This window comes from Nilaparvata lugens, chromosome 12, assembly GCF_014356525.2.
Source record: "Nilaparvata lugens isolate BPH chromosome 12, ASM1435652v1, whole genome shotgun sequence".
Classification (NCBI taxonomy): domain Eukaryota; kingdom Metazoa; phylum Arthropoda; class Insecta; order Hemiptera; family Delphacidae; genus Nilaparvata; species Nilaparvata lugens.
The window spans coordinates 9375731-9389606 of NC_052515.1; the positions used below are offsets into that span (position 1 = coordinate 9375731).

The window sequence follows — 13876 nt, forward strand, 5'->3', positions numbered from 1 at the left end:
GGCTCATCCATTCGTAGATAGTTTTTCCAATCTTTTGGATGACATTGCAACTCTGACAATATAACTATATGTGGGTGAACTTCGTCCTTTAAAGCCATGACTTCGTCCACATGCTCCTTTTGCGTTTTTTTTCTTTTGGACACTGCACACATTATAACTGCAATAGCTTGTAGGTCTTCAATAGATGACATTTCGTCTTCAACTGAATTTACTATCACAGAATGTATTGCACTAAAATTTACTAAAATATTTACAAAACTGAACGAAACAACGCCCACCTTCCAATAGAGCTACCGCACGACTGGATACGCAACGGCCCTAAGGCCGACCGATACGTGAGTGGGGAGGCCGCCATTGCGGCCCGGCCCTAAGACCGGGACTGAACAGTCCGGGCCTTAAGACCGATCGAAACGTGTATGGTAGGCCTAAATAATAATTAAAAAGTTGGAATTGCCAAGATGTAAGTGTGAAATCGTTCGAACAAATGCTGTAGCCCATCTATTTCTAGCAAATTATCTCCAATTACGTAAATGTGAATGTCAGAAACTGGCTGCATTTGAACCAACTCTCGTTGTGGTATCTGCAGGAACCAAGTACTAGTCAGTCGTAGGTGTACTTCATTGTCAGCCTCTAACACTCAAGTACACTTTACAATATCACTTGTTATTTTTTCAGAAGATCAGGTCGTAAGCGTCGCCTAATTTTGCGCTTATTTTTGTCCTGATCCCTAATTTTAATGAATTCAGCACATAACTTTATTTCTTTATTTATTTATTAACAAGAGAAACCACAACAGGAATTAAAGCGTCGCATAAGCTTGTACAATGTACTGAATGATTTCAGTACATGATTTAGTTATCTACAGAAAAACACAATGTGTACCCTAGGCCTGGGCCTAAAGCACTAAGAAGGGCTAAAAGAGCACTAAGAACTTCAGGCCCTTTTACCGTCAGAGTGCTTAATGGATTCGTCGCCCATTTTCTCTATGTCTACCATTCTATAGAAATATGTTGTCTCAAGAGGCGTTTGAGCGTGAATAGGTTAATCTTTGACAACGTTTTTCTCAAAACGGGTTTTAGCACATGCTTACATTAAACTCTCTATTATCAGTTGAAATAAATACTGATATTTCCATTAAAATATAAATTAACAATAGAAGTTTATTTATAAGGGTAGGCTAATAGATTTTCCTGTGTTTTTATGTCCTATCAAAATACGTAATTGAATAATATCTCCTTTTGTTTTCGTTCAATATTTTTCAGCCTCCTAAACAGGCCAGACAACGAGGACCCCCAATTCCATTTCGAGTACAGAGGACCAATCACAATGAAGGGGAAAAAGGATCCTATGAAAATTTGGTTTCTCACCCGCAGTCAGGAATATATTGTATAATTTCATTTACAGTATTATGAATTCCAAGTCTTGAGATTAAATTTCAGAGCAATAAACGCTCAATGAAGCATTAAAGTCCTTCAAAACAGACAATCAATGGTACCCTTCTTTATAAATAATGTTGATGTGACGTTTTCCACATTCTCAAAATAGGTAAGTCTTCTTATGATACCGTACGTATGTCAATATTTATCAAAAAATTCAACTGAAGATGTTTTTCTGCTGTTGATATGTAACAATGTTGTTCTCATAGACATAGACTATAAGTTTCTCTACAGTATGTTACCTTTTTTGCTGTTGTGTCCAGGTTTCAACGTATTGAGGTTCATCTTCCATGTAAAAACGTTTAGTACAGAATATTGAGGCTGTGCAAAGGCTAAAAATAATTTTTTACCAGTGATATTTTTCAAAGTTTTTCGATTTGTATATCATCAAGCTATCAAAATGAAAAAGGTTCTCGAGAAACATTTTTTTTTCGATCATTACTTTTTGAGATATGAGCACCTAAAGTTTTAATTTTTGGAACAGAACATTTCAAATTCGGTAAGAGATAAATCCATGAGATTTGGAGGTTTGATTCTTCATGGTATTGTAGATCTAGTGAAACGAGACTTTTTTTTAAAAATATCAATTTTTGAAAAAGTTATACAATTTACCAAAAATAGCTCAACAAAAAGTTATTTTTGGTCATTTTTTAGGAAATTGATATTTTCAGAAAAAGTCTCGTTTCACTAGATCTACTATACCATGGAGAATCAATCCTCCAAATCTCATGGATTTATCTCTTACCGAATTTGTAATGTTCTGTCCCAAAAATTTAAACTTTAGGTGCTCATATCTTAAAAAGTAATGATCGGAAAAAAATGTTTTCCTGAGAAAACGTTTTCATTTTGATAGCTTGATGATATACAAATCGAAAATCTTTGATAAATATCACCAGTAGAAAGTTTATTTTCAGCCTTTGCACAGCCTTAATACTGTAGGCTACTAAATTGAATTCTGATTATATTGAGACATAGATAATATTTAACTATTTTACATTTTTTTACATTTTCTCCAACAAAAACAATGAATCATTTGCTCCTAATTAACTCTTAATTAGTTGTAAATTATCTTGTTTCATTTAGTATTTTCCTATGATGAATACTAAATCAAATGAGAAATGTCAATTACTGTACCATACTATTTATAATAAAAGGTTGACAGTAGCTGATAAATTTGCTTTGTTTACTCTATAGCCTACATTGCTGGAAAAATCAATTCCCGTTCTGTATCTCTCCTGAAAAGATGATTGTATGTATCATTTTAGATTTGAGATCCTCAAATATAATGTTATAAGGTTGAGGTAAATAATGGAAAAACAGTAACAACAAAACAGAAAGTATAATAAGATGAAGAATATAAATCCAAACTTTGATACGTAGGCTACTTACTTTGATTATATTTTGGAAGTTTGTAAGCATAATGATCAAGTATACTAAAAACTTGTGTTAATCTGTTATGGAGTAGGCCTATTATGTTCTATTGATACAATAAATCGTCAAGAAACGTCTAATATAGAGTTGATAACATAAGCTACTTAATAAATAACATATTTTACAAATAAAGTACGATACATTAAATAGTGAGTTCATAAGAATAAATTATTCAGTTGAGTATGTGAATTATTTCAAATTTTCAACTAATGGTTGCCAGTTACCATTACCAAATAATATATAATATTGAAACGTCGATCAAGCAATGCTGAAAATATAAATTATTATACTCATGACTTTCAACTTTTAATTCATTAAACTTATAACAGGAAGGTAAAATAATTAATACACAGAAAGTAGCAAGAACATCATCCTGAACCAACTAGGATGTGATAATAAACTAATAAGCTTTTACAAAGTAGGTAATAATAATAGTTCAAAAAATGATTGCTTTGAGGTCTCCTTAGATGAAATGATGATCTCGAAAACCATCAATACTTCTGTTATGATGTGTAAATTTGGAAAAATATATTCTAGATTCTAAAATGTCTAGATATACTGTATAATATGTGCATGTAAATAATCTACTAGAGGCCTACTTAGTAGATTAAGTTATTCAATATTATGAGTGAAACGAAGCAAAACGCTTTTAAAACTAAACCTTGTCCTGAAAAAGTTATCAACTAAGATTAATTAATATAATTGTATTAAATTAGAGATGATCACTCATGCTTCACTGAAAATGTAAGACCCCTTTCAAACTGAAATCAATGTGAAAAATAAAAATACAGCTTTTTTGTCTTTTAGAATAAGCTACTCTCATGATGTATACCATTACCCAAATAGGTACTTTTAAAACTGATCTACTAAATAGGTACGGTACCTACATAATTGTTGTTAATCACTGTAAAACTTTTATACTACTATCTGTTGTTTGAATGTAAATTTCTAATTCTAAGTGTTGATTAAAAATAAGAATTCTATTAGACTAAAACTATTAACTGACAAAGCAATTATATAAAAATAAATGGGACCTGGTTGTAAACTTATTTTGGTAATATCTTATTTATTTATCCATTGACTGCCGTCATTGAATTATTAATTTGAGATACCGTACATATAATGTAATACAATCAAAAATTGAAGTAGAATCAATCAAATTACCATGAAGTGAAACTGATAATAATTAATAATAAAACAGTAGAATATTGTCTAAAATTATCACGAATTTATTAAAAAGTTACAAACATGTTTCAACAGAATGGTGTCATATTCAATTTTTAGACAATATTCTAGTGTTCTATATCACATAGAAAATATGTTTAATAATAACAAATTCTATTGGTTTTTTAAACTCAATAGAAAATATGTTTAGAAATTGCAAATGTTATCGATTATCCACCTCCCCTATCCCCTTTTCAGTCCTGGAAGCCAATCAAAAGAAAACATTAAGGAATTAGTAGTAGATACAGAGGTGGAAACAGCTTGAAGGGCTTCTCTCTTCAGTTAAGGGTGAATGTAAGTATTATTCATCAGTCTTGCTGTGAGTCTGTTACTGTAAAGCTGTTCAAAACTTTACAGTAATTTCTCATAAGCTCTCAAGTTGTGTATTCTAAATTGTCTAGTTGTTTTCCTGAATTTTCAAAATGAACTAAATTGTTATGGAATGGAGAGCTCCAAAGTGGTTTAATTTTTTCGAAAATTATTGTAAATTATCAAGTGATTCCTTCCACATTTTTAAACTGTTTCTTCTTCAGTTTCAAAATAATAAACTGTATTGTGGACTTGGAAGTTCAAATTTGAAATTCATTGAATCTGCACGATACAATTTTCCGACATCTAGGTAACTGTGGTTTTAGTTCAAAAAGTGTCAATTTAGATATGTGGTGATGATAAGAGAACATGAAGTTTATCGTCTGTCTTCTAAGAACAATAATAAAACTTACAAGTTAAGAGAGAACTTAACTAATTTTAGGATATTCTTCCAGTCTCTGAAAAGAGCTTACATTCTAAATTCGTAGGCCTTACGTGTATATTCGATTTCTGACAACTTTGGAAGATAACTTTCTGACACTTAAAGTCGAAGAAAACAATTGGGTGGAATTGGAGTTCAATGAATTTGATTAGAATATTATTAAGATAATAATTCCCCTTCAATAGGAAGAGCTACTATAGGAAAATACATGTTAGGTTTGTACATTTTCTATTGTTAATTTTTAAATACCATACTCTTTTATTTTCTTCATCACTTTTTTCCTTTCAATTTTTCGCCGCATCTTTTTTTCGCTTTTGGAATAATATCTTCCTGATCTAGAGGAATATTAATTTTACTTGCTTATTCTTACATTTCTACCCACTCCTTGCTCTTATCTTGATTTCTCCTCCTTCTTATCATCCTTATCTCTCTCTCCCTTTTATTCTATCCACTTCTATTTTACTACATTCTGCTTTTACTTGCTCATTCTTACAATTTTATTTACCACCTTGGTCTTCCCCGTTCCTCCTCCTCCTCCTCCTTATCCTCCTTCTTTCTCTTTTATTCTAGCTACTTCTATCTTACTACTCTACATTCTGCTATTCTCCTACTATACCGTACCATTCTATTACCTATTCTATTCTTCTCTTCCACCTACCATCTATTTTGTCCTCCACTATTATAGCTCCTTTCCCACATTTTCTATTGCCTCTTCTTATACTTCTTCCAAATTCTTCATTTTTAGTTCTGAAGCATATAATTTCCACCTTGTTCTGGTTTTTACATCATTACAGTCTCCTCTATTCATTATCCCTAGCTCTGCTCTTATAATATAAGAGAAAAATATAATAAAAACTCATATGAAGAAAAACTCCGAAATTTCAATTAAACAATTAAAAAATACATCACTACATCGACTTTTGACAAAATCGAGTTATTAAATAGTTAAAAATTTGATTCATCTTCTCATTATATTATAGAAATTTCTACAAATAATAAAAAACTACAGTGGATGACCTACTACTCTATCAAACCAAAATTACATCGAACGATATTTAAAAATATCGACTTTACAATATACACATTATTGAATATACCAATATATACAATATAAGACCTTATATCAACATCAAGGTTCTATACATATTTTTTCATTATAAAAACTTCTACAAATAAATAATACAGTATTATAGGCACTTCACTTGAATGGGCTACTTTTATAAATTAATAAAACAATATTGAAACTTGAAAAGTAGAAGTTTCATTTTCAACTTGAAAATGGCCTACGGTCGAAACTAGTCGTAATATTTCAAATAATAAAGGGTACTACAAGTTTCAATATTGTTTTATTAGTGTTATAGTCCTACTACTATCAAACCAACACTACATCGACGTTTGACAATATCGACTTTTCAATATATCGACTTTACACTATATCAACATCACCATGGAATCGATAATCGACTGCTACTTCGATAATATTTTCACTCAAATGGACCGCGGCTGTTTGATTCCGCGCTACAAACGGCGTCAAATAGTCGACTACTTCAGCACAGTGATACGCGCCTGCTCTACAAACCACGAAGAAGGCTGCAAAAAGGCGGTTGTCGCCATCACAAAATTCCACAAAAAATCCAAAGATAACAACGGATCCGTCTGCTTGTTAGGTAAATACCATAACGTACTCTATGTGGCGCTAAAACTGTGTTTCGACTGGAAACTGAATGACCACGACACTGTCACAACAGTTCTAATCGATCTATTCTCTTGTGAAAAAACTTTTGAACGTCTGATGATCGGAGCTATATTCGGTACACGTGTCACTCACCTGATATCGGGCTGGAAAAGTGACTTCCAAACCCGAGACGAATGTCTGCAAGCAGTCGAGTATTTTCTGGAGCATTCCGCGCGATCTAAACTCAAATTTGAAATTGGTGGGAGATTTACAACAATGGCCGACATCCCTATGCCATCCTATGGTTTCTCTACACCGGCCAAAGTGTGTATACAGACTGGCAGGTTTGATTTTCTGAAAGTTCTACTGCGATATGGAGCTGAGCCTGTGGTGGTGACCAATCATAACCAATGTCCACTGCATCTGTTGCTGCTGCGTATGCATACTTTGGCTGAGTCAGCTATACCTGGAGAATTTAGGAACTTGTTGGCTCTACCACTCTATAGAAATATGTTGTCCCAAGAAGCGAGGGACTATGAAAATCATGTACTTCCCCCTGAAGACACCTCAAGGAACGACTATACATCTGTCTCCAAACCCCCACGAAATGATGGAAGCTGCACTGTATCTAGTCAGGAACCAAGAAATCTTCATAGTAATGTGGAATTTGCCTCCAAGGAGCCTCAAGATAATAAAAATTGTAGTGAGTCTGTCTCTAAAGATCCTGGAGATACCAAAAATTCAATAAACTCCAGTTTCAGAGATAAATGTAATCTAGAACAAAGGAATTGTTATAGTAATGAAGAAATCTACCCTTCTGAAGAAACACAAAACCTCAAAAGTTGTGATAATTATCATCACAGAGATAATATTAGAAACAAATCCAAACAAAAAGCTAGTAAACCCCACCTAGAAGAATCACAGACCTTTGGAAGTTGTGAAGAAAACTATCCTATACAAGATAACTGTGAAGAAGAAGCGAAGAACATTGTAAGTGATCAAGAAACCCTCCGCAAAGAACCAGCAATACTTGAAAATTCTAATGAATGTGTCCCGAAATCTCCTAAAAACATTGAAGGTGATGAAGAATGTGATTCAGACTCAGGAAACACTGCAGTTAATCAAGAAGTTTCTCTCATAGAACCTGGAGAGCTTGAAAGTTTTTGTAAGGATCCAGAAGCCTCTGATACAGATCATGAATCTACACTGAAACGATCTGAAGATGATTATGAATTTACTTCAAGTCAACCCGAAAATGCAACAAATGATGATGAACCCTTTTCTGAAACATCAGACCACATCAAAATTTATCAAGTATCTGTTCCTGCAGAATCTGGTAACTTTGAACCCAACTCTCAACAACCAAAAAATGATGAAAACTTCTTCAAATCCTCGATTTTTCCTGAGGACCTCATAAGCTGTCTCCAAGTGTTCATGGATGTTATCCCCCAAGTGCCTCATACTATTTTTGACAATGAAAACGAACCGACAAGTCTGCATCCAGCTGTGTTTTCGGTGATACCTCGGGACAGGAATGGGTGGACTGCGGCTGCCAGTTTGAGACATCTGTGCCGTTGTGAGATTAGAAAGTGTTTGGTGCCAAATGGTTGTCTGCCGTATGGCATCTATGAGCTCAAACTGCCATTAGTGGTGCAACGGTATGTTGATATGTCTGATTGATCGATTCAGAAACAGACTTGATAATTATATATCATATTTAATCACTTTCTAATTGATTTATTAGTTGAAAAATAACTCAATAGTGCGGTACCCTTTTTTAGATAAAATACAATAACAATTAGTTTGGGAGTGTTAAATCCATTATCAAGTTTTTTCTTAAAATAGACTCAGTTCAACTTAGAAATCACTTTCATTTCCTTTGATAAAAAACATATCATGGAAGAAGATTATTGAATCTATAAATGCAGTCCCCCAGAGTGTAAATTTACACTTTACACAACTTGTTTTACGTAGCCTATTTATCCCATTATCAAGTTTCCAAATCCTTATTAATTTATAATTATTTAAACTTTTGCAAATTATAACTTTTCTCAATTCAACTTTTAGGTACCTAGATTTTTACTTTAGTTTATGTTTGTATACCAACCACACTCAGATGCAGTGAATGAAGATTCATGAATTACATGAATTATGTATATAAATTTAAATTTGAATATTATTTACAATCTAGGAGACTGCATCTATGAATTAAAATCATCTAAGGAATTCAATAGTAGATAAATGACTTGAAACTGTATTTACTTATTGAAATCAACAGTAGAAGCAACTGCATGCAAGATATAGAATTCAAACTTCATTTATAGTTAGTTCAAGGAATAAATTTGTATTTGTTTATATTTTGTTATTGAATACTAGGCAATTTATTAATACTTGAATAAAAATTCATTTTTATGATTTTGTTTTTCATTATTCAATCTAGACAAGATTAAAAAACACAATTTTAAAACCTGTGCTTTGCAAAATGCATAAAATTATGCTGTTTGCCCAATTCAATTTGAGCTACAAGAAATTAACTAACAATGCTTGTTTGTACAAACAAAAATATAGTCAATAAATTAAATCATCAATCAAACTAAACCACTGACAATGAGAGAGGACAACTCTGTACGATTGAAGGGTGAGTCCCAATCAATCTTCTCAATCTCATAAATTTTCAAAAATCAATCCAATCTCAATTTAAATTTAAATTGAGCTTGAAATTCTCTACTTGAACAGTTTTATCTAATTCATTATTGAATATACTATTTTCAATATCTAACTGCATTATTGCAATTACCTGTTTCTATTATTGATGAATTTCTATCTCAACTGGGCAACAATAATAATCCTATTTCGCTCAATTTCATTTGAGCTACAAGAAATTAGTTAGTAATGCTTGTTATAGGAACTATCCATTATCTTCAGATATTTTAAGTAATAAAGAAATAGATTAAAAACACTTCACTCACATGGGCTACTTTTTAACAAATTAATAAAAACAATATAAAAATCTTGAAGTGAGTACCCTTTATTTTTTAAAAAACTTTAAAATAGTTCAACAAGTTTCGACCCTAACTTAGTCATTTTCAAGTTGAAATAGATTATAAAGGTGCGTACAGACTTTCGCTCTGCTCCGCAACCGAACCTCGCTCCAGCAGAGCGATTATTGATGTTCGACCGGGGAACGCGAGAAGATCTAACATCTTCCTTAACGTTCATGATGGGTGCGACTGCAGAGCGGGGGCGGAACGACTGCAGTGCGATGGAGGAACGAGGGCGGTACGAGGGCGGAGCGTGCTCGGTGCGGGTTGGAAGCGCGTGTATATTGTGTACGCAGCTTTATGTTGTCAAGATCACTGCATTAGTGATGCCATAGAGAAAATATAGTATAGTAAGATATCCCGTGGTAAAGGGCGTTATGTTCCAGATTTCAATTTCAACTCAAGCCGATAGTCCTCGTAGTTCATTTTCGTGACGATGGTAGTCTCTCACCGTGCCGTTCTTACATTCTCACCCCAACAAAACAGTGATAATAGACAGTAGTCGACGGTAATCGGCTTCAGTTAACAAAAAATCGGCTTGAAATTTGGAACATAAACGATCTATATCATGGAATATCTTCTTATGCTATATTTTTGGTATGGTAATACAGAAAAATTCAATTTACTTGGTACTAATTCACTGTGTAGTAAGGTTCAAATATAGCTCTTCCACCTGCTCTAAATCCACTGCTAAGTTATATGAGTTGTACCAAGGTATCTAGAATACATCAATGTAAATCACATACATTAATGTATTTCAGGTTCCTGGAGTTGTACCATAAGGTGCGTACAGATTTACGCGCCGCGAACATGAGCAATTCACTTTTAATAAGCTGATGCCAAGCTTTTTATATCTGTATCTTACCGTTTCTGTAAAAATACTGATATAGTCAGCTCATTAAAAGTGAATTGCTCATGTTCGCGGCGCGTATATCTGTACGCACCTTTATATTTGAACCTTTCTACTAAGAGCCGTTAGAACAGTGATAGGTTACCTATAAGCATAGAGAAGCAATAGCATAAATAGATATCCCATGGTATAGGGCGTTTATGTCGTAATTTTCACTGTTATCTCAAGCCAATAGTCCACGTAGTTCTTTCCCGTGAAGCTGTGTGACGCTAGTAGTCTCACCCCAACAAAACATTAAAAATGGGACAATAATCGACAGTAATCGACAATAATCAGCATGAGTTAACAGTAAAAGTTGCGACATAAAAGTCCTATACCATGGGACATCTACTTACGCTATTGTTTATCTATGCTATAAGATACTTGCAATACCTTCTCAAGTATTTTGTTGACAAAGATATCTTTTTGGATGTTCTGTCTCACTGTATGTTTTGAAATTGAAATTTATTCTCAGCACTGACAAGTTATACAGGGTGATTCACGAGGATATGCGGTAACTTTGAGAGCTCATTCAATATGTAAAAATAATGAAAAAACTTATATAAACATAGGTCCGGAAATGTTTCGTTAGCGAGTTATACAGGGTTAAAGATTTCGCCTGGATTTCAGTTCCGCTGAGTAAATGAAGACTCTCTGAAATTCTGGGAAGTTAAATTTAGGGGCAAATGCCATTGTTTCTTATGGTTTTTTACCTGAAAAATTGATTAGAACAGGTCCCAGAACTGTAAGATGAGTAGTTTTTGAGTAATCCAGTGTAAAATGCAAAAACATTGAGTAAAAAAACACAATTTTTACATTTGGCCAGCAATCGCTTTGTTATTTTACCAATAAACTGATCAAATTTCAGAACAAAACTTGTAGAAAATTTAATTCTAAACAAAACGGTATGATTAAAGTATACAGAAAGTGAACAGATAATCGATTAAAGGAAGTTTTATTGAAAACTGTAATGTAAAGTTATGCAATAAAATTACAGTAAATGCTCAAAAATGTTGCCATTAACTTCAATGCATCTTTCTGCTCGTTTAAGAATTGCTCTTGTTGCTTTTCGTAGTTCTACGGGGATCTCCTTCAACTGCACAAAGGCTTCATTAATTCGATCAAGTAACGCCTCACGGGAATTTACTTTGACCTCGTAAACATGATCTTTCATCCATCCCCATATGCAGAAGTCCAATGGCGTATGATCTGGTGACCTTGGTGGCCAGTGTATAGGACCACCACGACCGATCCATTTATTTGGGAACTGATGATTTAGATAGGTGGAAACATCATTTGAAAAATGTGGCGGTGCGCCATCATGCTGGAAGTACATCTTGCGTCGCGTTGCAAGAGGAACATCTTCCAGCAATGTCGGTAATTCTTCTTGAAGAAACTGTAAGTACGCCTGACCTGTTAAGCGCTCTAGAAAAATAAACGGTCCAATTAGCTTATCATCAATAACACCACACCATACATTAATGTTAAAACGGTATTGAAAGTTACGTTCAATTGTTGCATGATGGTTCTCTTCTGCCCATGAATGTTGGTTTCGTAAATTGTTGATACCATCACGAGTGAACTGTGACTCATCGGTAAATAAAATGTACTTGAAGAGTTGACGATGATTGACTAACCAATTGCAGTACTCCAAGCGATGTTCATTGTCTCCTGGTTGTAAATGCTGTACTTATTGTTTATGGTAGGGATAAAGGTTGTTCTTATTAAGTGTTCTCCAAACTTTACTTTGCGAAACCCTAAACCGCTTTGAAATACGTCTTGTACTAATACCTGGACTACGTTCAACAGCAGCAATAATGTTTTCTTCTACATTAACATCATGTTGGCGAGGGCGGTCAGACTGGATCTTTACGCTTGGAAGTGATCCTGTTTCCCGTAACGTACGAAATGTAGAAATAATGGTTCTAGCATTTGGAATTCTACGATAAGGGTAACGTTGTCTGTATTCTTCCACAGCGATTGTAGCATTGCCTTCACATACACCGTAAATAAACACCATATCGGCGTATTCTTCAGTTGAAAATAAGTATGGCATTACTACTCCAACAATTTAATAATAATTATTACTGTGGACAAAGCAATGCTAACACGGACTAAAATTCAATACGACGAACAGAACAATACACACGTAGACTAAAACTCAGTTGTTACCTCTCAAGGAATTAAAATATCTACATTTCAAATCACATCATTGTTGATCAGCTGTTATTGTAGTGCCAACTTATGAAAAACAAATTATCCGCTCAACATGTGTATTTTTTTATTATTATTTATGTTTGTTGTTTATGTTTATTTCTTTATTTTAAAACTGTGTTTTAATATTATTTTATTTTGAAATTTTAGTAAAAAAATTAAGGTGTTAAATTTAAGTAAAAATCATTAACTTTTTACAGATCTTTAATAAGAAATCAACAGAGTTATTGTCGGCCAAATGAAAAACGTGTGTTGTTCTGTTTTCAATAAAACTTCCTTTAATCGATTATCTGTTCACTTTCTGTATACTTTAATCATACCGTTTTGTTTAGAATTAAATTTTCTACAAGTTTTGTTCTGAAATTTGATCAGTTTATTGGTAAAATAACAAAGCGATTGCTGGCCAAATGTAAAAATTGTGTTTTTTTACTCAATGTTTTTGCATTTTACACTGGATTACTCAAAAACTACTCATCTTACAGTTCTGGGACCTGTTCTAATCAATTTTTCAGGTAAAAAACCATAAGAAACAATGGCATTTGCCCCTAAATTTAACTTCCCAGAATTTCAGAGAGTCTTCATTTACTCAGCGGAACTGAAATCTAGGCGAAATCTTTAACCCTGTATAACTCGCTAACGAAACATTTCCGGACCTATGTTTATATAAGTTTTTTTCATTATTTTTACATATAGAATGAGCTCTCAAAGTTACCGCATATCCTCGTGAATATATCAAAATGTACCTCGCCATAAGTGAGCTCAACACTTATAAAGTGATTAATCAGTTATTGAATTACTGGAAATCATGGAAAGGCATTTTTTCACTTATCCTTTTGCACCTTTTTCTATAGAAAATAGGTATGATTCAAGGTATATTTGAGATAATTTTAATTAATTTTTGTTAATAATGATAAATTCCATATCAAAAACATTGGGCACTTGTCACATTGCAGGCTGGGCCAACGCATTGCATGTGGTCTATAGTAAGGTCCACGTTATAATTGCAGTAGAGAAATATAGGAGAAAAACGTTGCCGATCTTCTGTCATGTCTATGCCTTTTATGCTAGCTGTTCTCTAGGTAGCTGATACATGTTTATTAATGTAATATTAACGGTTCATTCTCGTTTAAAATAATCAAATAAATTGAAATTCAAACTCAAATTAGTTATTCATAATAGAATTACTTATTTACAAAATATAACAGTGTTATGGAT

The 13876-nt window shown here is 33.2% G+C and overlaps 2 protein-coding genes across 2 annotated transcripts in view; both read left to right on the forward strand.

Moving 5' to 3' along the window:
- Nucleotides 1–1871, forward strand: part of LOC111056761 (guanylate cyclase soluble subunit beta-1) — a 66777-nt gene extending 64906 nt beyond the window's left edge. The window contains exon 14 of the mRNA XM_039438872.1: nucleotides 1263–1871. Coding sequence (XP_039294806.1) covers nucleotides 1263–1392 — 130 coding nt within the window. The 3' untranslated portion in view covers nucleotides 1393–1871. The remainder of the gene's footprint in view (nucleotides 1–1262) is intronic.
- A 2358-nt stretch (nucleotides 1872–4229) lies between these two features.
- Nucleotides 4230–8906, forward strand: LOC111056762. Its single transcript, XM_022344157.2, has one exon. It carries the CDS (start codon nucleotides 6290–6292, stop codon nucleotides 8195–8197), a length of 1908 nt encoding a protein of 635 aa, XP_022199849.2. The 5' UTR covers nucleotides 4230–6289; the 3' UTR covers nucleotides 8198–8906.
- The last annotated feature ends 4970 nt before the right edge of the window (nucleotides 8907–13876 follow it).